A 25207-nucleotide genomic window follows, 5' to 3' on the forward strand; every position below is an offset into this window, starting at 1 on the left:
TAATAGCATTTTTTATCTCACATTTGCTTTTATGACACTATTGGTTAGGTTTAAGTTTAAGGTATAGGGTAGGGGGGTTAATTTTGTTGATTTACAACTTACTAGAGCATTAACCTTCATCTGAGGACAAACTTTTAACACACTTCACCTTGGAACTGCTGCAATATGTGTAAGAAACCACATAATGTTATTTTGCATAAATGTTGCAACAGTCACATAATTTTCATGAGATCAGGCTGTAATTATAATGGGAGCAATCTACCATAGTTTTGTGCAAGCTGCTTTTGTTTTACTTTTGTTTACTTGGCATGGACTTTATATAACCCCTCGGCCTCTGACTTTAGCGGTAAGACCAACAGTTTATGCACAGTATTGAGTGATTTTTTTCTGCTGCCTTTTCTGAGGTGAAAAAGTGTGGAACAGTTACATATCTGACAGGGCACCCTGTTTGTCTAGAAGGAGCAATAGTTCCTCAGGTTCTCATTACTAAATGTGTATAACCAGTTTAGTATGACTTCAGTGTGGTTCAGATATAGAATGTTGCTTGTCCATTTAGCACTTAGCTGGCAAAGAAAAATATCTGAGTAGAGTCTTCCTCACTGGTGATTAATGACCTGTTATGCTCTGCTGGGAGAGAGGGAAAGAAAAATGCCCCCACACCCAACCAGTCCACTGGCCCACCACAAAGAAAGAGCCGCACTCCACTAATGAGTCCATTAGACCGGTTCCATTTCATCCAAATGTCATTCTTAAGGCAGTGTTTGCTCCGGCCACAGCTGCTCATTACACATATTAGTTTGGATGTCTTCCAACAGCTGTCGAAATGAACAAATTGGCCATATAGAAGTGGTTTGATTAAAAATAATGCAGTGATCAATACGTCAAGAAAATACTGGATATGTCAGGAGGGTTTGAAATAAAATGTTTCTAGTGCTACAAACCAGGCTTTGATGGATTTTGTGGACATCTAACCACAAAGAAAATTGATCCATATAAACATGCTGTATCATTGAAACTGATCTCAACAGGACAGGAATGCATTTTACTTTCAAAAGAGGCACCCGTACAAAAACACAATGACTTTTATTAATGGCAACAGTGAGCAGAATGTGAACATCCTCACTCTAAATCCACCAACTGAACTGAAGTGTGCTTTATGCTATGGAGACCAGAAACACAGAGATAAGCGCTAATTTAATTGCTTTCTGAACAGTTATAATCTTGTCAGCAGAAGTAGTTAAAGTGTTAACAAAGGGTTTTTGATTTCATCAACTATAACAAAGTCACATCATGACACCAATTGAACGATTCTTTTAAACAAATTAGCATTCTGTTAACAAAAATATGATGAGAACATAATACTGTATGTTAACGACACACTAACAATATTTTTAGAAGTGTTTGCTATAACAGCATCCTGCACAAAATATAATATCCTAAACAATCTCTAAAGCATGAAGGAATTCACTATACAGTGACTTCTAAAAGTAGCTAATACTTCAGTATACTCATTATATGGTATCAGGGGTGTAGATTCCAGGGGGGGTGAGGGGGAGGTAACCCCACACCCCCCCCCCCCCCACCAGTAATCAAAACAACCAAGTACAACCCCCTCAATATTTATACAATGATCAATGGAAACATGTAAATTCTTCACACTGTAACCCCAACCCAATGTTCAAGCCAAATCTACACCCTTGTATGGCATTGTTTCAGGAGCTCATGTACTGTATATGTTGATTAATCTTTTATATGTTTAATACATGTTTAAATACTGTACATTTTTATACATTTATATAACATAACACTTCATTTTCATTATTTTGTACATTATCATGCCATTTCAGTCAGTATAATCCAGTAAATAGACTACAATTAATGAATATGGCAAAATATTAATAAAATGTAAAGGACATTTTGATTAAAGGGATAGATAATCAAAACATTTAAATTCTCTCATCATTTACTCACCTATGACTTTCTTTCTTCTGCTGAACACAAAGATTTTTTAGAAGAATATCCCAGCTGTAGGACCTCACAATTCAAGTGAATGTGTACTAAAATTTTGACACTCTAAAAAGGACATAAAGGTAGCATAAAAGTAATCCATGTGACTCTAGTGGTTAAATCTATATCTTCAGAAGTGATATGATAGGTGCGGGTGAGAAACAGATCAATATTTAAGTAATTTTTTACTATCAATCTCCAATTTCACTTTCACATTCTTTTGTTTTTGACATTCTTCATGCATATCGCCACCTACTGGGCAGGGAAGATAATTTAAGGTAAAAATTTACTTATATATTAATCTGTCTCTCACCCACACCTATCATATCACTTCTGAAGACATTAATTTAACAACTGGAGTCGTATGGATTACTTTTATACTTTCTTTATGTGCATTTTTTAGCTTCAAAGTTTTGGTAACCATTCATTTGCATTGTATGGACCTACAGAGCTGAAATATTGTTCTAAACATCTTTATTTGTGTTCAGCAGAAGAAAGAAAGTCATACACATGTGGGATAGCATAAGGATGAGTAAATGATGAGGGATTTTTCATTTTTGGGTGAACTATCCCTTTAAAAGTCTAAAACTATGACTAAAACATAAAACAACTCTGCATTTTCATGAGAATCTCAGTCGATGGGATCATTTTCTTCACCAGGGCTTCTATACCTTACTATCCGCAAGCTTCATCTGGCTGTCTCATCCCACCCAGGCAGTCCTGCCTCAGCACGGCCCATGGCCTGTCTCTTTCAGCCCTTTTTATAAATTCAAGCTTTGCCTGGGAGATCGGTGGGTCAATGGAAAGTTCCCCTCCAGTGAAGGTTAATTATATTGCAGCACACAAGAGCCCTGGGCCAGCAGAAATGCAGAAATCCACTAACTGTAGAGAGGCAATCAATTGCTAAGACTAGAGCAGAAAATCCTGGGAATCAAGTGGCCTAAACCGCCCAGAGCCCCACCTCCCTTTAAAAATGTACTCTTTTAGATACACAATGAGTAGAGACGAAGAGAGCAAGGTGAATTCGCTCAGGAACGACTATTACTTGAAAAGTGGCTGCTGGGATAGTGTTTAACTTTAATGGATTTTCTGGAAGGCATATGCTGCATTGAGCCTTTAAAAAACCACTGCCACCCATTATATGGCCACGTAATCCAGCTTCAGTGCCAGATCTAGAAGTAAAGTGGATTTGAGTGAAAACAAAAAGTCAGTGAAGGCTACATGTGTATTGTATGGTTAATTGAATGCCATCAGGTAAATAACTTTATTCAAAGTTAATTCCGGTCCTCAAATTTGATTTGAAGAGCACTGAGATGCATCACTGTTTGTATCTTTCCACAATGTCCAAATAGTGGCAAGGATTTTTAATTCATTCACCTAAAAGATAAATCACTTATTCGTTCAGAGGCCATTTCTGTAGCTTAAATCTTTATTCCAGTATGTGACAACAAAGTCTTTTATGTTATGAGTGAGTCATTGAATCATTGACTCAGTTCATCAAAAAAGAGCAAGTCGTTCACCCTCACAACAATAGAAGTGAACAAGACTTAAAAGATTCTTTCAAAAACACTGGTTCATTCACAAATGAAACACTAGTTCGAAACCAGAGTGTGAGAGCAGTGTAGGAAGCGAGTTGTCCTTGCAGGCTAATTTTTGTCAGAAACGTGAGTTAATCAATATTATTATTTGTTTTCGAAACTGTTATATAAAAGCAAAATCACACTTGCAATTGTGCTTGTTTTTAAATATCAGCATGACTGTTAATACCTGTGGCCAAATCACAGCATTTTTCAGATTTTGAATACAGCCAATAACAAAAGTTTCCCCTAGACCAGTAACAAGTGTACAGAATTAGCAGCTATTAAGGTGCTTCAGAGATTGCTCTGAAGCCCTTTGTTTAGCTGTTGTTTCCTCTTAAAGAAAACATCCTGTCTCTCTGCACACTTGATAAAGAATGGCTTAATTTGTGCTGACAAGAATTTAAAATGCCACTTTGTTTTGTTAACACTTTTAGCTCATCCATGTAACTTTCAAGTCATTATAAACCAATTACTATTTTAATATCATTTAGAGATTTGTTTTCTTTAATTTAAATCTTTCTCATAATCAATTCCACTGTCATAGTGATTTGAACACTGTGACTGTTCACTCAGCATAATGTTATATTCAGTAGATTACAGCATTAGGAAGATAATTGTATCTGCTATGGCATTATCAGTCATTGTCATTTTCGTAGTGTGTGGACTTTGATGTCTCAGTTGTGTTGTTTCATTTGTGTTCTCTATTTTGTTTTTCTTCGGTTTAAACTAGAATATCCACTTGGTAGCTAAATGGCTGGGAACTCTGGAGAAGAAACTTGAACAGCATGGGGAGGGCAGCCACCAGAACTTCAGGGTTTTCATCAGTGCAGAACCCTCCTCCTCGCCTGAGGGTCACATCATTCCACAGGGCATCCTGGAGAACTCCATCAAAATTACCAATGAGCCACCTATGGGCATGCACGCCAACCTGCACAAAGCCCTGGACAACTTCAATCAGGTATAGTGACCTGCATGCATTCAGACAGCTGACCAATAACATCACTTTTCAGTCATAATGAGTAAATAAGGAAGTACTGTAAGAGGCACAAGCATCTGTGGGCTTTCTCCACAAGGAATGAGCCTTGAGCTGCTATCGTCTTGCCCTTGAGCATGGCACCCAATCCAGGCTGCTTCAACCCCACTGAAGCGACCACCTTAAACCATCATGAATTTCCATTCTGGTCGAAGCTGGTTTATGCTGGTTTGGTGCTGGTCTAGCTGGTGGATCATCATAACCATGTTGTTCACCAGCAAAGAAATAATGACTTGCTGGTTAAGCTAGTTAAGAGGGCTTGTTGGGAGACCAGTATCCCATGCTGGAGACCAGCCTCCAAAACACAGCATATGGTGGTGACCTGCAATGCTGATCTTTTCAGCAGGGAAGGGTATTGCCACTGTAGTAGAAGTAGTGTTTAGTTGCTTTGGATAAATGTATCAGTTAAATGTCTACTTGCTTACATGCAGCACTTACAAAGGTAAAGTAAATACTAGGGATAGTTCACCCAAAAATTATCTCATCATTTACTCACTTTCATGCCATCCCAGATGTGTATGACTTTCTTCTGCTGAACACAAACGAAGATTTTTAGAACAATATTTCAGCTCTTTAGGTCCTTACAATGCAAGTGAATGGTGACCAGACCTTTCAAGCTCCAAAAATCAAATAAAGGCAGTACAAAAGTAATTCATGCGACTTCAGCTGTTTAATCCATGTCTTTTTAAGTGATGCAATCACTGGGGTGAGAAACAGATCAATATTTCAATCCCTTTTTACCATAAATCTCCACTTTCACTTTCACAATGTGAAATAATGTGAAAGTGAAAGTGGAGATTTAAAGTAAGATCTGTTTATCTCCCACACCTATAATATCACTTCTGAAGACATGTGGAATCACTGAAGTCTTATGGATTACTTTTCATCTGCCTTTATTTGATTTTTAGAGCTAGAATGGTCTGGTCACCATTTACTTGCATTGTATGGACCTACAGAGCTGAAATATTCTTCTAAAAACCTTAGTTTGTGTTCAGCAGAAGAAAGAAAGTCATACACATCTTGGATGGCATGAGGGTGAGTAAATGATGAGATAATTTTAATTTTTGGGTAAACTATTCCTTTAAGTAATGATTTAATGAGCCAGTTGTCCAATATTGGGACTACCATGTTGTAAAATTGCATCTTGATACAACATACCCCTTTGTCCTATAGTCACATACATTTACCCATCCTATGAAGCCTAAAGGGCTGTGTGGAATATTAGCTTTAAAAGCATGGTTTCAGGGTGTGTTCCATTCAGAGGTTCCCTATTCCCTTCTTAAACTTTATCCTTCCACTACGAGAGCTTTGAAAGGCTGAAAGGCATGGGGATTAAAAAATAACAGTAATTCATTACTCACTTTTTAAAAAGTGCACTCTGTAATTTTTTCCTAATTAAAAGTTTTACTGCTAAAGGGATTAATTGAAATTTTGAAACATATGTATAAAATCCTGACCACTCAAATAAAATAAAGACACCAGTCATATAGGTAACCTTATAAAAACCTTATAAATGTTTTATTCTACATGGAGCAGATCCTCTTCACGGGGGCTGCCATGTTAGTATCACATGACCAGCCAAATACTACTCGCTTAATCTCAGAAACCGCCCTGTTATTGGACACTTTCACTCATGGACTAAATTAATCATGGCTGACTGTGAATAGTAGATTTCTACAATGGCATCAGTAACTGAAGACTAATAAATTTGAATAATGCTGCATCCACGCCCCTAGGTGTCAGTGTAGTTCCAAGATGACATAAACACCAAGACTTCTGATTGCACCTTTAAATCATTTGAAATTCTGTTTAGAAAGATCTACAACTTGGCTATCATGATTGTTCTCTCTTCGAAAGTGCCCTGCAAAGGCATTATTTATGCCATTTGGAACACAGTGTCTGACTGTTTAATAGCAATGCCATCAGGGCACCTACTATTTTCAAACTGTGTGATGTACTAATCCTAATCTAGCCTACAGTTTATAGTTTGTATAGTATATGAATTGGGATTCAGCCTTTAGTCATGTTTTTCTTGTCACTATTTACTATGTCATGTTTCCTGTAAGGTACAGTAAAGCCCTAAATTGTGCTGTTTTATTGTAAACTTGGAGATGACTAATACAATTATGCACATCAGCTCCAGACTAAAAAAATGACTTAGGAGCCATTAGCTCTTTAATTGAAACATTAAGGAGCCAAATGGTTGTTTTTAGTTGCCAAATCATATAATTGCCCGATTTATATTGTTGTTCAGAAACAAGATAGAAAGCAGAAGAAAAGGAAGACAGCTGATAACCCATTAATCAGAGGTTTAAGAAACAGTATTTATAGTTGAGAAGATACGCAAGTTTGCATTCCCCTTTTGTCTCTTCAGTGGTTACACCCATTTCATAATTTATACAAATATAAGAGACAATTTTTTATTTTATTTAGTACTGCCCTTCAGAATCTACACAAGCAGATATTTACATAAACAATAGTATGCATATAGTAGTGTGTTGCCTTGTTGAGCATCAAAGAATGTTTGCACCTTGTGTAATAGTTGTGTATGAGTCCCTCAATTGTCATAAGTGTCAAAAGCTGGATCTCATGTATATAAAGTGGTGTGGGACTTTTAATTACAAAGAAGTCCAAAATACACATGGGACTCCTATTTTGAAATGTCTGCGCTCCCAGTTGTGAACACACTGATGGATGATTCACTGAGAAAGTGAATCTGATTCAAACTGCTAACCATAGATCCTAAGTTTACACCCTCAGTTCTTTTCAGGTGATTCATGAAAAAGACCCAGTTCAAAAGAGTCATTTGGTCATGACTCTCTCGTGCTGGGTTTGTTGTTGCAGCGAGTTCGTCATCACAACAGAACAGGTGAAAAGCGGCTCGAGACACACTGGCATGCTCTAAAGATGTATTCAATAACTCACAAGGTGATATCTGACAAAACCACATATGAACGCACCCAACCCGACTGTCGCCAGTGGTGACTAGATTCTAAATTATTGTCACAATCAATTATTTTTGGTCGCATTTGTGACCATTTTAATCGCAGTCTGGAGCCCTGTTTTTGTTTATTATGAGAGAAACTCAGTAACTGAGACTGTTTGAGGTGCTTCTGTATGGCAAACGGCAATTAAAAGTATGCATGTCTTATCACCAAACCTTGATCATTGGCGTGACTGTCGAGCTTGCTCTTGGCCAATTTAGTGCTTAGAGTGCTGATGGCTGAGTGCTGATCTCCCAGATAAGTGCTGTAGCAACATAGTGGCACTGTAGCTTTCTAGGTTTCTTTGGCTGAATGACTCGCATTCTAGTCATGTACACACCTTGAAAATAAATCAATAGCAGAAAAAAGGCCTAAACAGCTCTCAAACTCTAGTTAGCAGCAGTAATCCAAAAAATGACAGCTGCTCTCATAATGACCTTTTCAGCTGTCCTAGCAAAGAGCCAAGCCAATTCCTACCTGTTGGCGTCATTAAATTAAGGGCTAACCTAAATCATTTATAACTTTTAATGGTTTCATTTGATTGTGACTAACAGTAAAATATCACTATAGCAATACTTTAATCATGAACCGTAATACCAAACACACACACACACACACACGCACGCATTAATCATGGAATCACAGGGGTTTCGATATTTACATGGAATTAGCATGAGCATTTGCATCAGCATTGGTTTTGTGAGTCGTCAGCTGTGGTGGGCTAGTGGATGTATGCTGTGCTCTTAGCTGTGTTGAGTCCACTGCTGTCGTGGGCAGAATGTTAATTCACTTGTGTCTGGATCAGTGCTTCAACACCACCTCCTCTTTCAAAGCTTATTAAGTCAGCTGCACAGGGTCCAACAGAATAACCCATAAGGGCTTCCATTGCTTGTGACATATTAATAAGTCGAGTATAATTGTTCAGCAACATTATTGGATTGCTTGTACAAATATATGAATCCCATGAGTTTGAGATGTCATTTGGCTTGCAACCAACCCAACCCCCCACACTCATTTAAGTCGCTTAAAATAATGAGCCTAGGCATGAAAGCTCTGACAAGCGGTGACAATTAAAAAGGAATCTCAGCTCCTAAATATATTGGAATCTAGTCATCCTTTTGTCTGTCCTAATGCCTAATGTCTGTTGGGAATCCTAACGATGAAAGAGAATGACAACAGAAAATGGCAAAGGTTTTTACTTTCAACATCGTCTCTTTGTTCTAAAGTAGGAACTTGTTGAAGCACGGTATGAATGTGTTCTAATTGACAGGATACCCTGGAGATGTGTGCCCGAGAGAACGAGTTCAAAAGCATTCTCTTCGCCCTGTGTTACTTCCACGCGGTGGTGGCAGAAAGGAGAAAGTTTGGCCCTCAGGGCTGGAACAGGAGTTACCCATTCAACACAGGAGACCTGACGATCTCAGTCAGTGTGCTTTACAACTATCTGGAGGCCAACAGCAAGGTGAGAGGGGCCTGACTCGTATGAGAGAAAAAGAGTGATTAATTTTCTGTATATGGATATGAATATGTTTCTTAAAGAGCCTATGAAATAAAAAAATTGAGTTGTGTTGCTGTTACCTTTGAAGCCATCTATATGCTTTAGTTGACCAAAGTAAAGTTTAGCTGAAGAATTTATTTAAAATGTATAGTCTTTCTCCTGGGTGGACAGACCAAAAATATTGATGACTCATTTTGCACTAAATCAAGTCCAATCAACTGCTCTCTAGAATGAGAATATTCCTCCCCCAATACCATTTACAATTAACTAGCAGGTAGCAAATCACGGTTCATAACTGTGATGTTACTAAAACCTACTGTCTATTTAAAAAAAGGTACGAGCTCTCTGATATACCTTGTCCAAACTTCCTGTTTTAATGGGAAATACATCAACACAGGGTTGAAAACTGCACAATAAGTGATTTTATTGGGACTTTAAAGAATATTCCAGGTTCTATACAAGTTTAGCTCAACAACAGCATTTGTGGCATGATGTTGATTACCACCAAAACATATTTTTTGTCTCTTCTTTCGTTTTCTTAAAAGAAAAAAAGGTTAAAATTAAAGTTATAGTGAGGCACTTACAATGGAAGTGAATAAGGCCAATTTTCGAGGGGTCTAAATGCAGAAATGTGAAATCTTATAATTAGTTCTGTCAGTCGATAAAATTTTATGCGATTAATCGCATTTTTTTTTTTTTTTTTGGTAGTTAATTGCAATTAATCGCAGATTTTGAGAGTGCAGAAAAATTCATTTATTTCCATTTTAGGAAGGAAAACAAAACAATATGTGACAATATAATGCTTTTAACATTTTACAAACAAAGCCTTCCACAGTAGAAAGATAGAAATGCAATAAAATTGCACAAATTCAAGTAACATTAAATGTTTCTCAAAGTCTAAGTGGGAGGCTGACAAATTGAAAGAACTAGTCTCCACATACAGTACTGTGCAAAAGTTTTAGGCACTTGTGAAAAATGTTGCATAGTGAGAATGTCTTCAAAAATAATGTCATAAATAGTTTTCATTTATCAGTTAACATCATACAAAGTCCAGTAAACAAAAAAGCTAAATCAATATTTGGTGTGACCACCTTTGCCTTCAAAACAGCACCAGTTCTCCTAGGTACACCTGGACACAGTTTTTCTTGGTTGTTGGTAGATAGGATGTTCCAAGCTTCTTGGAGAATTTGCCTCAATTGCTTCTGCTTCTTCATGTAATCCCAGACTGACTCGATGTTCAGTGGGGGGCTCTGTGGGGGCCATGCCATCTGTTGCAGGGCTCCCTGTTCTTCTATTCTATTCTATTCAATTAGCAAAAGGAATGGTTGGGAGTCTAAAATGTATAATTCCTATTGACACACTAAAATTTAAGAAATAAATAACCAACTTAAGACAAATGTTTTTGTAAAACATCTTATGTGCCTAAGACTTTTGCACAGTACCGTAGGTTGCATATTTATTTCAAACATCATGAAAACTTTTAAACTCTCATTCTCTACAATATGAATCTGCCGGTAGCTTTTTTACAGCAATCATGAAGCTGCATTCATGATTCGCATCAGGGTGGCAACTCGAGCATAAAGTGCTGCTTTGATCTCCACATGAAAAGCGCTTGCAGACAAAAATGTCTCTTTCTGCGTTTTGGTGATAGTTAAGATTTGTTGTGTTTCTGTGGTAATTAAAATGCACCTTAGGCTGAAAAAGTACTTGATTTCTATCACAAGTCCCATCTGGGCTTGGTTTGTACATCAAATAGCATTAAGAGGTTCTTTCATCACGGACACGGTAGTGCTGTTGTGTGTGTGTGTTGTGAAGTGTGCATCAGTGTAATGGCTCCGGACAGACACATTAAACGTGCTCTGCCTTTTAAACCAGTGTTTATGCTGGTTTATGCTGTATTAACAGTAAATGCGTTAATTGCGATTAAGAAACATTAATGCATTACATTTTTTAATTTTGTGTTAACGCGTTAATTCTGACAGCTCTACTTATAATTTTATAAAAGCACTTCAATTCTTCTGTTAAAGAGCACCTATTATGGTTTTTAAATGTACCTAATTTAGTTTTAAAGGTCTCATACAATAGATTTACATGCATCCAAGGTCAAAAAACACTTTAATTTGCTCATAATTTCAATTGCAGCATTACCTTTTTTTTCCCAGTGTCAAAAATGACTCCTTCAATGATCCGTTCTAAAGGATTCATTCTAAACTCCTCCTTTCAGAGAGCCTACTCTGCTCTGATTGGTCAGATGTCCCAGTCTGTTGTGATTGGTCTACCGCTTAGTGTAGTGTTTGAGGGTGGGTCAAAGCTGTTCGCGAGCAGCCAATGAAGACCAGAGGCGGGTTTTTTGTTACCAAATTATGTAGGTTAGTACAGGAAGTAAGTCTGGTATTACTAACGACTCGTTTCAGGTGTTCAGAATCGGTTCTTTCTTTTGGGAGTCAATAAATCCATTTGTCGTGCACTTTGATTTGTGAAACTTTGCAGACTTTTTTACATTCACAAACAGCTATATAACACACTACAAGATAATATTTGAAAAACCATAATAGGTGCTCTTTAGTGTATTATTTGAGCCGTAAAAGTTTTTAAATCATTTTTGTTACGGTTGTTTCAGGGTGTTAGGGTTTACGGGTTATGTCATCATGGCAGCAAAATTTTTCAATTGGCCATAACTTTAAACAGAAAAGGTTAGTAAGGGATTTTATCACACTAAAATCATGTAAACACGCAAATTGTATCTTGTGGCTATACTTTTGAAACAGTTTAACGTTTACATATTGGCCCTATTCACTTCCATTGTAAGTGCCTCACTGTAACCCAGATTTTTGCTTTTTTAAAGAAAAGGACAGAAAATGTATGTATTTTTGTGATAATCAAGTTTACGCCACAAATGCTGTCGATTTATTTTAACTTGTATAGAACCCTGAATATTCCTTTCAATTGATTTATTTACTGTGTTTATTTAACTGTGAGAGAGCTAAAGGTGTGCTGACATATGCTCTGTTCAAAGAGAGTGATTCTGGGTCTAGAGCTTATGCAATTACTCTACCCCACCTACACAACATCCTGCTCAGAATGTAATATTTATGCCCTTCATTAAAAAAAGCCAGTAGTGTTTGCTTTTATGTCTAAAATTCTAAACAAAAGAGCCACAGACTCAGACTAGATTTGCATTTCCTAATTTCCTAATCCCAGTGTTTAGAAAGACAGCAAAAGAATAGTGGTAGGTAAATTTTGGATAAGCTTTGCTTCTTCATAAATTAAATGAAACAGATCCGCCCCAAACTCACACCATTGGTTGAGCCAGTGCTGCTGTGTTGGGCTGAGCAACATTTTGAAAGTGCCAAAGAGTCATGGTGCGTACACTTTTCAGATAAATCAACCAACAAATAATTTATGTATTAAGCTGGGATAGGAGCAAGTATTTTAATACCAAAAACTTATACACTTCAGCTTTAAATTGATTAAAGGATAACAATTACAAAAACCAAATATAGATAGCACACCTACAATCAGGCTGAAATTATCTGCAAAACAAAGGCTGAATGTAGTCTGTGTGTTGAACAGTTTGGTCTGAATTGACTACGGAACTTTGAATACTTAATGTTTAATGTTTGAGAAATAAAAAAGAAGTATGAGGAATATCAAGTGCTGCATTGCAAGCACTATAATTATGCACATTTTGTTCTGAGGATCCGTAGTTATTCTAGAACCATATTTGGACATGACAAATAAGCTCCATGGTTGATTTAGAAAGGGCATGAAGAAATACTAAGCTCATATTTCAACAACAGCCACAATTATTTGCATCTTGTATGTCAGCAATAACAGCATCAAACAAACAGGACATGGTAGAGTATGCAATGAGGGTGCTGTTCTTTCCTACACATTTAACACATTTTAGGCTTTCCACGAAGCGTTGAGTTCTCCAGTCGGTGTGCCCACACTCCATCTCTGTAGGTCACAGCGCTCGCATTAACCTCCTTTCACCTGGGAACGGCTTAATCTGGCTTCACTGTAGCCGCCCGTCACACGCCCACATTAGCTTAATCACATTACTCAGAGCCACGGGGCCTCAGAGGAGCTATAAGGAATGGAGCAGCTACACAGTAACTAGTGTAAGAAAATGGCACAGAGTCAGCTTTAATGAGGCATCCTGAGGGGTTAGAATATATGATGTTTATCTTACAGTCAATCATTTCAATTCTTGTGGAATGGAAGACTACAAAATAAAATGCCTTAAGTACCAGATTTCAGACAAGGCATTTAATGTTCCTCTATGGAAGTATAATCATGACTAAGTCTTTGATACCATGTTGAATTGCACAATTTGAATTGAGCATTGAATTAACAGTGCTTGAATTTTGGGGGGCTGCAGTTTAACATGGTTTGAGAAGGAATAATTTCATCATTAAAAATGCAATAATAAAATTCGCCTTCCAGTGTTGATGAAATTAAGTTATGTGGTTAATGTTTCCAAATGAAATATGCTTACATATAAAACCATATTAAATTGAAGCCCCCAAAAATTCAAGCACTGTTAATGTAATATGTTTTTATTAGTTTAGTGCCATTTTACATGCTTTTTTGTATTAAAGACTTTAGTTATGATTAAACTTCCATATTCCTCATATACTATATATAGTATAGTATATACATTCACTGAGCAATTTATAAGGAACACTGTGGTCCTAACAAAGTGCATGACATGGTTTTCTGCTGTTGTAGCCCATCCGCCTTAATGTGTTGTGCATTCTGAGATGCTGTTCTGCTTGACCTCTCTCATCAACAAGGAATTTCTGTCAGCAGAACTGCCGCTCACTGGATGTTTTTGTTTTTGGCACCATTCTGAGTAAATTCTAGAGACTGTTGTGCGTGAAAATCCCAGGAGATCAGCAGTTACAGAAATACTCGAACCTGCCCGTCTGGCACCAACAATCATGCCACGGTCGAAATCACTGAGATCACATTTTTTCCCCATTCTGATGGTTGATATGAACATTAACTGAAGCTCCTGACCAGTATCTGCTTGATTTTATGCACTGCATTGCTGCCACTCGATTGGCTGATTAGATAATCGCATGAATAAGTAGGTGTACAGGTGTTCCTAATAAAGTGCTCAGTGAGTGTATGTACATACCACTGTAGCCCAGTGGTTAAAGATCTTGGCTGATAGTCAAAGGGTTGCATGTTTGAACCTTGTAAGTGGTAGTTTTAACAAGGGATTTAACCCCAGGTGACTATTCTGTTCTATGTAAAACTATATAAATGTAGGGGTAGTGTGTATTTAGGTGATGTGACTAGTCATGTCAATGTGACAAGTTTATCACCATTCTTAATCACCTTTTTGCCTTCACTAGTTCATTTTAAATGGACGTGTAGTGTGAAAAATAGATTGTATGTGTATAGAGGCTCATTAAACTCTATGCATAATAATTTTAAAATAATTAATGAGATGCTGTTTAAAATAGTCTTGGATGGAGTAAAGCATGTCACACCGCAGAACATGTCAAATTCACAAAATGATTTCATGTCAAATACTTATTTCTGTTGCTGTTTTAGGTGCCCTATGATGATTTGCGCTATCTCTTTGGAGAGATCATGTACGGGGGTCACATCACAGATGACTGGGACCGCAGGCTTTGTCGTACATATTTGGAAGAGTTCATCAAGTCGGAGATGATGGAGGGAGAATTGTACCTGGCCCCTGGCTTCCCCGTGCCTGGAAACATGGATTACAATGGCTATCATCAGGTAACTAGCCTGGGCTGCATTTCCCAAAAGCATTGCAAACTTAAGTTGATCATCAATGCCACCAATGGTTTCTACGATCTACTTAGGCTTACAATGCTTTTGGGAAACGCAGCCCTGCTCTAGTCAATCTCACATCTCTGTTTTATTAAAAAAACTAGATAAATTCATTGAATTGTTGGATTGTGGACACAAACCTGTAAAGTACAAAATGTTTGATAACTGAAATTATTACATCAATAACAACAAAGTAGGTTTATTGTCATTTATCTTCTACATTGTATGAGAGGAAACAAAATACAGTTTCCCTTGGAGCCACCGTACAGAAAAGAAAACTGGAAAATAAAAATAGCACTTTTCAGTTCCGCTCGTGAAGCACCATCACTCCACAGAGTTTACCTCCACCCCTACTCAGATGCATGTTAGCAAGCGAATTCAGGTCCTCAGGATTACTTACAAATTAGGCAGGTGAGTTTAGGGATGCCACAAACTTTGTAGGACAGTGGAGTGGAGTTGAATAGTCCTGATATACAGTATACTTACTATACATTATATACAATACATTTAAAATGCACAATAGACACTATACACAATTAAAATTAAGACAGCTGGAAATAAGTATGATTTATTTGACGTAATCGATTTAATGTTTGTGCTTCTTAACATTGACATTCTACTTCAATTCCAAGATTTTGTGGCTCTCCTCCATCTTTTGCATGTATCAACAGCCCAGATTAAAACACTACTAATTAATTAGCTTTATTTTACGCCATACCGTACACTATCTGAACTACTGGGTCTTGCAGAAATGGGAAATAATTTGGCACTTACACCAGAAAACTACACACTAGATTTCATCATTACAATTTTGGCATTCTTGTTTGCATTTGTGTTTCTGAGTGAATGTGTGTGGTTGTTTGTGTGTAAATGTATTGTGAGTAGTCAAAATGCCTGCAGCAGTCCCGAGGCAAAGACAGAACAGTCTTTCTGTCTGTCTCTCAGCTATCTGCAGGGCTTTTAAACCAGACAACTCCAGCATTATGGCTGTTCCTTACAGAGCACATCACAGACCAGAGGCTCAGTGGATTCCATGAAGCCAGTGCTCATCTGTTTTAATGTGTCCCAGACTAGTAATTTCACTACAGTTTTTTTTTTATATGTAGTTCTGTATTGATGCCCTGTAAATCTAAAAATGTTCAGGATAGATAATACGAGCTGATTCAAAATGACACCACAGGGGTTTTACGTAAGGGATAATGTAGAGTCAGCTGGATGTTATCGCAAAATAAACCCTGACAGGATGATCAGGTCTTTTATCACCCTGAAGGGGTTTATTTTGTGATAACAACTAGCTGACTGTGCATTGTCCCACTTATTACTCAGCTACTAACAAAATCAATAAATAAACTGACATGAAATATTGATTTGCATTGAAATTATTTTATTATGTGAGAAGAATAAATCGTTAAACAGCTGAAATTCCACCTCCGGTTTGAATTTTGTTGGTGTTTATTGTCTGAAACATTGAATTGAAATTATTTTATTAGCTTACTTGTAGAGATCGCAGAGTGATCCGAGAAGTAGGAAAAATGACTTGCAATACCCGGATAACCGGTCTTATTTGTCTTAAACCCGGATGTGCGGTTGTTACTCAGAAATATCAAATCGCTAGATGGAGCCATTGACCAATCAGAGTCAAGTATTTCAGAGACCTGTGTAATAAGAGAAGGTTGGGTTAGGGTTAGGGTTATCACATTTACCCTCATTATTTTGGCTATAAGACTCATTGCCCTTACTGATTTCTCCCTGGATCTGTTTCAGTACATAGACGATACCCTTCCGGCAGAATCGCCATACCTGTATGGCCTTCATCCGAATGCAGAAATCGGCTTCCTCACGCAGACATCAGAGAAGCTCTTCCGCACCGTGCTAGAGATGCAGCCCAGAGATGGAGGCTCCGGAGAAGGCACGGGCAGCTCACGTGATGATAAGGTTCTTACACCCACTGATCACACTTACACCCACAAGGGCACAGCATAGTTACTAGAGATATTCACATTCAACTGTTAAAGTTCTTGAACAGACTTTCCCAAATAGTTGGTAAGGTTTGTAAGGGTGAGAAACATTCACATCTGGGTCACAGTACAATGTAACATCACAATGTTTTGATTCAACAGGTATGATGATTGAATGAACTAGACATTTTCAGAAAATGTAATGGTGCTTGCCCATGCAAAACTTGCATTCAACATAATGATAGTGCAGACTGGCTGGTTGCCAGGCATTTCTATGCAGTTGCTTAGAGGTTGTTAGTCCATTGCTTTGTGGTTGCAAGGGTGTTCTGGGTGGTTGCTAGAAAATTTCTGGGTGGTTACTAGGGTGTTCTGAGTGGTCTCTAGAAAATTAAGCAATTATATTTACATTTATTCATTTGGCAGTTGTTTTTATCCAAAATGACTTATAAAAGATGAAGAATACAACAATATAGCTGCAAGCAGCAATTACGGGGCCAAGCCCTTAAGCAATTTCCTAAACACAATGCAAACAGCTCTGGCAAAACAGAGTCACAACGTTTAAACCAGCTGAAGTGAGTATTGAACCGGAGTTCACCCAGTCCTTTGAACTGAACCCAAGAGCTCTAACCACTCTGCCACACAATCAACAAGTCTGACTGATGTCAAAGAGACATTCTAAGTTGAGAGTATACAACTATTTCTGAGAAAATAGTTACAGCTTAGTTTTTTATTTTATTTAATTGAAGCAGAATTACTCAATAAAGTACAGTCTGCATTGTAGTAAGCACAATATGAAGACCCAGGATCAACAGAAGTACAAATTTTAAAACTGCTCTTTCCCAAACTCAAACTGCTTAGATACCCTCAGGACATGATATCGAAGACCCCTTCCAATTTTCATTAAAATCGGACAAAACTTTTAAAATATACATCATAAAATTTAAAATGTAAAAAAGTTATATGGTGGATGTTGGAAAAATTGATATCGTTGAAATCCTCATGACCCAAGGAATCCAAAGATACCAAACTCATAATTTTAGGACAAACGATTCAAAAGTTACGGTAGTCAATAGTCAATTTTGATATTTCTTGACCCAAACTAATGAAGCACACCAAATGTAGTTTCTATAGGACAAAGCGTTGCCAAAATAGTCTCACTTCCTGTTTTACGTCGACCTCGTTAACTTCGCATTGGCATAATTTCTGAACAGTAGCACAAATCAAAATGGTTTCTGGTCAGTTCTGTGCGGCTCAGTCTGTAGATTATTTTGAGCCATTGTTTGGGTGATTCAGATCAAGTTTGAAGGATGTGAAAGTTTATACTGTAAATGTCATAATCCAAGATGGTGGCCATTGTAATGGGGCAGAGTTTTAAGGGTTTTATTTAAGGGGTCCACTGGAATCATCATGAGGAGAGTAATCAGATGCGAAAATAATTTTGTTTCTAGGACAAATGGTTCAAAAGATACGCACAAAAGAAAAGTACATTTTGACATGTTGGTGATGCTATAGAGTTTGTCCTAGAGACCCCAAATTTGGTATGGGGGCTATTCATGCCCACCCTCATCAGTGTGCCAAATGTCATCATTTTCCTATGTATGGTCAATAGACTCCCAGCCAGAATAATAATAATAATACTAACGGATACAATAGGGGCTAGCACCTTCAAGGCTTGGCCCCTAATATGCTATTCATCTTGAGGAGACAGGTGAGAAAAACTATAATCCACTATAAACCAATAATCCCAATTACTATGGTGTTCTGGGAAGTTGCTAGGTAGTTGCTACTGATCCAAGTCAAAGAGCCCACCCCTGAGTTTCTATGGTATTCTGATCTCTAGAAATGGCTTGGGTCCTCCTTAAATGTAAGTTTTTTTTTAATGGGTTTTCTTCACACATTTGATGGACCCTTTAAACATTTTTGGGTTTGGAATGTTGAAGTAAATTCTAGCAGGGTAAATTCCACAACAAATAAACTCCACAGCAAATATTATGTTTGTGTTCCCATTTGATCCAACAGCAAAATCAAAACTCCACTATTATGTTTCCACAACTTTTCAAGAGAGGAAAAAAATAGAGAGCTGTGTCAAATTTACTTTTACTCCCTTAGCAGCTGTATTAGATACCCCATTGCAGCAGTGGTAACTTATTTTTATTATTAATGTTGGGGTAATGTAACACGTTAGGGTTTCATGTTATTTGCTCTAAATAAAAAAATATATATAAAAAAGTTTGTTAGATTTACATTAGAATTGGGGTACTCGAGTTTGGACTCAGACTCGAGTCCGAGTCACGAGTCCAATTTTAAGGGACTCAAATGTATTTTTACTTGGCTTGACTCGAACTCGAGCCTTTGGGTCCAGCCGAGTCCATGACATTTGTGATGCAATGAAAAAAAATAACAAATAAATAACAAAACAGAAATTAATGAACACATCTCTGTCTGCATGCAGCTGTATTAGCCACTGAAGTCGTAGACGTAGCCAGAGTTGTTTCACTGTGTTTAAGCAAACACACGCACACAGATACGCACGTGCACAGTCACACTCATCAATCAACCAATACGCTTGACTGTTAGTACAGAGACTACTGTATAACATCTACTACCAAGGTGGCTGGTACGACAAAAACATAAAGACGGGTATGTATCCAATGTAATAGAAACTAAACAAGGCAGTTTCACACGACACGGGACCTGACAACTGGTAAAATTGCATGTGGCATTTGTGTAGCCAAGACAGTGCTCGCATTGCAGTTTCATCATGGTTCAGAACTTAACTTAAAATCAAGAACTTCATTGAGTCAAGTCACCCACATCATGTCTCACACAGTTTACTAAAAACAGCATATCGAAATAAAAATACATAAAAATAACATTAATATTGGATATTAAGTCTTTTTATGTGTAATGTATCTACACATGTAGGCTTCTGTAGTCTCTTGTGGTCCACGCAGTGTTGTCAGCTTGAACTAGTCCATAATAGCTTGATGAATTAACTGTGTAACTTTTTATATAGTTGGGCGTGGATTGCTAAAGCAGACATCAACTCTAAACAGATAAAGAGCACCAATTTATTATTGATTGACTATTTTCAAAGTGTTGACGAGCTGCTTAAAATATGTTCTTTTACAGCATTTGTCCACCATTCACAATAAAAAATTGGGCAGTGAAATGTTTTGTTTATAATTTAATTATAGACAATAAAATAAATGTATTATTCGATGACAGAGTTTGATGTCACTTCGAGATGAATTTAGTTGGTTATGACGTTTTTATTTTAAATGTTTATTTTATTTTATTTTTATTGTAAACCACCAGGTAACTTATGTACATCTTTTTTTAGCCTACATCTCTGACACTTTTGAAGGACAATCTGTTAAATTTATGACTCAAGTTATTATTCTCCATGTTTTTGCGATTAAAGAAGAGCTCAATGGAATTTTATTTGGTTGGTATTAAAGATTTCAGACCGATTGCAGACCAACACGGCTGCCGCTCAAGCAAATATCAATTATTATTTAATTTATTTTTATCTTCTGCAGCAGCTGCTGCGAGATGCACATGGATGCATCAAGGATTTAGGTACACGAGCAGCATGCAGAACTGCCCTGCATTGTGCGATTTCCCACAAATTAACTAGGAAATCATGTCAGTGATGACATGGCCCTAATATTATCAGTGGGCTTTTCCAGTGTTTTTGGATGTAGCATTTGCAGTCAAATCGTGAGACATAACTTCTCAGTGAGTGCTAATTATTGTGTTGACTCATTTGTATGTACTGTATTTTCACAAACCAGTTGGCAGATAGAGAAAAAATATTCAGAAAGAAATCTCAGTATAGACTATTATTTCTTTAGATAGGGATCATTTTAAATAAAACTACATTAAATTGAATTGACACATTGAAAATGAAGTAGAAATAAAAACTAAATTAAACTTCAAAACATAATAACCTTGGTTGTAATGACTAACGCAGCTTTCACATTCTTTAGTCTATGTTTGAGTGGAGGGGAAAAAGCAACAAATAATTGAAATGTCAACAGAACGCAATAAGAATTGTGTTGAAGGACAGTTTTGTCTTCATACACCTAAAGCATATGCTTTCATTCTGAAACCACTTTGAAGTCTGTTCAGCAGGATACTAATCATAAAATGTATATATGAAATGCAACAGAGGTGTTTTTGTTACATTTTATATGGCAGATTAATTCGGACTCTACTCGGACTCGGCCTGTTATGGATTCAGTCTTGAGTCCGACTTGGCCCCTTTTCGACTCAGACTCAATTCGGACTCGATTGTTTAAAGACTCAGACTTGACTCGGACTCGACTAAGGTGGACTCGAACCCAACACTAATTTACACTGCTAAATGAGGTGGAAACACATCATCAAAGTCTGTGAAAAGGGTCCATTGTCCATCAGTCTGCACACTTCTCCTCATCAAGCCACACGATTTGAGGTATCGTGTGTGTAGTTCAAACAGTGCAAGTTATGTGACAAAGTTTAATAATTTGGTTTAGGAGTTTTGAAAAATCCCTAACTGTAAGTGCAACAGTGATTCAGTAGTTGCCTTAGCAAGCACCACTAATTAGACTTTCATATGATTTCTGTTGTAAATCGCATGGGTCATATCAAGCTTTTTTTTTATCTGCTTCCATACAACCCCTCTCATGAAAGTGCATTACAAGCAATTTATTGTTATAAATACCAAAAATATAAAAGAGTTTAAATTCAAAATAATGAATAGATTTATACCTTGCATCATTATATTGATTATCGATGAAAGAGCATCTCAGTACTACATATTGTAGATTTGTTGCACTTTTTGTTTATTTCAATGTTGTTGTTTTTTCGTTTAGGCCATTTGGAAAACATGTATGGCTTAAGCGGCAAAATAGTATACTGGGAAGTTTTGTTTCAGGTCAGTATTTATCTGGTTTGGCCCTATGGACTACACTTTGATCCAAACTTAACCTAGCTGAGGAGGACCACGTCTGCACCTGACTTAAATTTAAGCTTAGAGTTTTTTTAAGCTTAACAATGCAACATTTAACGTCATCAAACACAGAAAAGAGTGAAAGTGGTTTCTGGGCCGTAAGGGACTCTGGATCTTTGTGGATAGGGTCAGGATAATCACATTGTCATGTCCTGAGACAGACACTGGAAGCCCCCTCATGTCTGAAGGGTTAGAGTGAGCTAATTTCCCAGCAGTTGGCTGGTTTGGGGAGCTTTTGACATTTAAAAGATTAGATATGTAAGTGTGCTTGAATGCATTTTGACAGTTGACCTTTTTTAGTTAAGAGATTAGGGTTTGTAAGCAATGACCGTTTTGTATTAAACTGCTCATGTAACTGACACAGACAAATAGATCTACTGAAAGGGTCATGATTAAATAGTCCACACCAAGTTAGGTTTTCATTGCCAGTTACACATTCACAGTCTTCACCACAAAAGTTTTCAGGACACTTGGGAACTTACATTTCGTGTCTTGTGTAACCACAGATGTGTGTGTGTGTGTCCAGGTGAAAGCAGTGCTTGATGAGATTCTTGAGAAACTTCCAGAAGAGTTTAATTTGACAGAGCTGATGGGAAAGGTGGAGGAGAGGACCCCATATATTGTTGTGGCGTTCCAGGAGTGCGAGCGCATGAATATCCTGACACAAGAGATCAAACGCTCTCTAAAAGAGCTCAGTCTGGGCTTAAAGGTTAAGACCCCTTGTCTTTTTTCTCTCTTTCACACACACACACATTTAAAGGAATAGTTTGTGTTATTTCAAACCCGTAGGAATTTCTTTTTCCATGGAACACAAATGTTTTAATTTTTTATTAATTTAAATATCACAGCCACTTGTTTTTGATTATGATGAAAATGAATGGGGACTGGTGCTCTCAAACTCTTAAATTACTAAAAAGCACCATGAAAGTATCATAAAAGTCATTCATATGAGTCTTCTAAAGCCATACACTACCTTTGTTTGAAGAACAGACCAAAATGTATGTTGTTATTCACTGAAAATCTGAAATTGAAGTCCATTTGCTGTCCAAGATTAATTCATTTCGGTCCCTTTCTCACACAAAACTAACCTATGGCTTTGGAAGTTGTTTGGACCACCCGGGCCCCATTCACTTTCTTTATATGTAGAAGAATGCAAATTAGTAAATGATGACAACATTTTCATTTTTGGGTGAACTTTCTTTAACTAAATTGTTATACTGCCTTTTTTTTCCACCTGTGCCTCCAAAAACCTTGTGTCTACTGCTGTACAACAGAAAATGCCAATTTCACAGCCTCCTTACTGATATTTATGCCACAATATTGAAATATGATATGCAGGTACAGTGTAGTTATTGCTTTCTTTGTACACCTGGTCTCTCACCTGGTGCTTGGTTACAGGTGAAATGAAATCACTAGCATGCAGCCAAGGGAATGTGCTGCTCTTTTTAGAACTATTTTAATTGTATTATATCCTTGAATGATATTAACCTTATGAAGAAATGGCAGCTATTTACTAACAAAGGATTTCAGCCTTGGCAGAAGGTGTTTTGATCTAGCAGAGATTCAGCAGGGAGGGATGATTTTTATTCATATGTGAAGCATGTATCATTGACTGCTATCTTATGTTAGCACGACTAAAATGTTTCTCCAAAAAATAAAAATCATTGCCATCACACACAATATAAATACACACCATTACAGATTATTATTATACCATTAAGTTTGAACAAGTTTCATTCAGAATGGTTGAATAGTCTCAATCAACTTGTGTACTGTTATCTCATAGGGTGAGCTCACAATGACCAATGACATGGAGAATTTACAAAACGGCATCTACCTGGACCAAGTGCCTGACTCCTGGACTAAACGTGCATATCCCTCCATGTCGGGTTTGGTCCTGTGGTTTACAGACCTCCTCAACCGCATTAAAGAGCTAGAAACCTGGACCACTGACTTTACCCTGCCCTCCGCTGTTTGGCTGGCTGGCTTCTTCAACCCCCAGTCCTTCCTCACAGCTATCATGCAGTCCATGGCCCGCCGCAATGAGTGGCCCCTGGACAAGATGTGCCTGCAGTGTGATGTCACCAAGAAGAACCGTGAGGAGTTTAGCTCCCCACCAAGGGAGGGCGCTTACATCCACGGGCTGTTCATGGAGGGAGCACGATGGGATACACAGGTAAGCAGTGATGAGGAAGTTACTTTAACTTGCAGCTTGTATTACTGTAAAACAAAAAAAACAAAAAATAAGAGACACCATTTTATAAAACTTGAGTCGAAAACAGCAGCATTTAACTATATTCCTACAAAGAATATGTAAATGCAGAACTGTTTTCTCATGCTACACTACTACTTGTTGGAAAAAGTAGCTAGTTACTAGAAAAGATACACTGTTTTAAAAACAGCTGAACTACTGCCTATGCAAAGTAATTTATTATAAAGCATTCAGTATTGCAAAGTATTGTATTTTAATATTGTAAACACCGTTGCATTTTCAAAACATTAATTTGTTTGTTTGAGTACCCTGACCAGACTAACGTACAGTACCAAGACTGGATCAATCAGTGGCGTGAGTCTGAGGAAGCCGTTTTGAAAACAGTCATTACTTTTGTAATTCCATGTGGTGATGCTAGTGGTGCAGAAGTTACACACTTCACCATTAAGGTAGTAGTGTTACTACTTTTAGTCACTCCCCAACACTACAGGTAAAAGGCAGGATGTTTGTTCTGTCTTGGGACTGTTTATCTTTAAATGAAATTCCTAGATCTTTATTATGGAGAAACATCCAGCAAAAGCCATGGTACATAGTGTAGAGGCACACATGCATACCTGAGATTCTTAAAGGGATAGTTCACCCAAAAATGAAAATTCTCTCATCATTTACTCCGCATGCCATCCCAGATGTGTATGACTTTCATTCTTCTACTGAACACAAAGTTTTTTAGAAAAATATCTCAGCTCTGTAGGTCTGGACAATGCCAGTGAATGGTAAAAAGTCCTTTCAAGCTGCAAAAATCACAAAGGCAGCATTAAAGTAATCCATACGACATTTATAATATAATATACTGTAGGTCTTCTGAAGCGATGCATTCACTTTGGGTGAGAAACAGATCAATATTTCAATCCTTTTTTACTATAAATCTCCACTTTCACTTTCAGAATGTGAAAGATTTATAGTAAAGATTTACTTAAATATTGATCTGTTTCTCACCCACACCTATCATATCGCTTCTGAAGACATTGATTTAACCACTGGAGTCATATAGATTACTTTCCTGCTGCCTTTATGTGATTTTTGGAGCTTCATAGGTCTGGTCACATTTACTTGCATTGAATGGAC

At 37.3% G+C, this 25207-nt stretch overlaps 1 protein-coding gene across 1 annotated transcript in view; it reads left to right on the forward strand.

Moving 5' to 3' along the window:
* The window catches only part of LOC127423383 (dynein axonemal heavy chain 9-like), a 188103-nt gene that overhangs the window by 157000 nt on the left and 5896 nt on the right, over window positions 1-25207 (forward strand). Inside the window, exons 63-68 of the mRNA XM_051667636.1 lie at window positions 4318-4545; window positions 8875-9066; window positions 14671-14862; window positions 16681-16851; window positions 22397-22579; window positions 23657-24046. Coding sequence (XP_051523596.1) covers window positions 4318-4545; window positions 8875-9066; window positions 14671-14862; window positions 16681-16851; window positions 22397-22579; window positions 23657-24046 — 1356 coding nt within the window. The remainder of the gene's footprint in view (window positions 1-4317; window positions 4546-8874; window positions 9067-14670; window positions 14863-16680; window positions 16852-22396; window positions 22580-23656; window positions 24047-25207) is intronic.

The sequence above is a fragment of the Myxocyprinus asiaticus genome, chromosome 32 (genome assembly GCF_019703515.2).
Source record: "Myxocyprinus asiaticus isolate MX2 ecotype Aquarium Trade chromosome 32, UBuf_Myxa_2, whole genome shotgun sequence".
NCBI lineage: Eukaryota > Metazoa > Chordata > Actinopteri > Cypriniformes > Catostomidae > Myxocyprinus > Myxocyprinus asiaticus.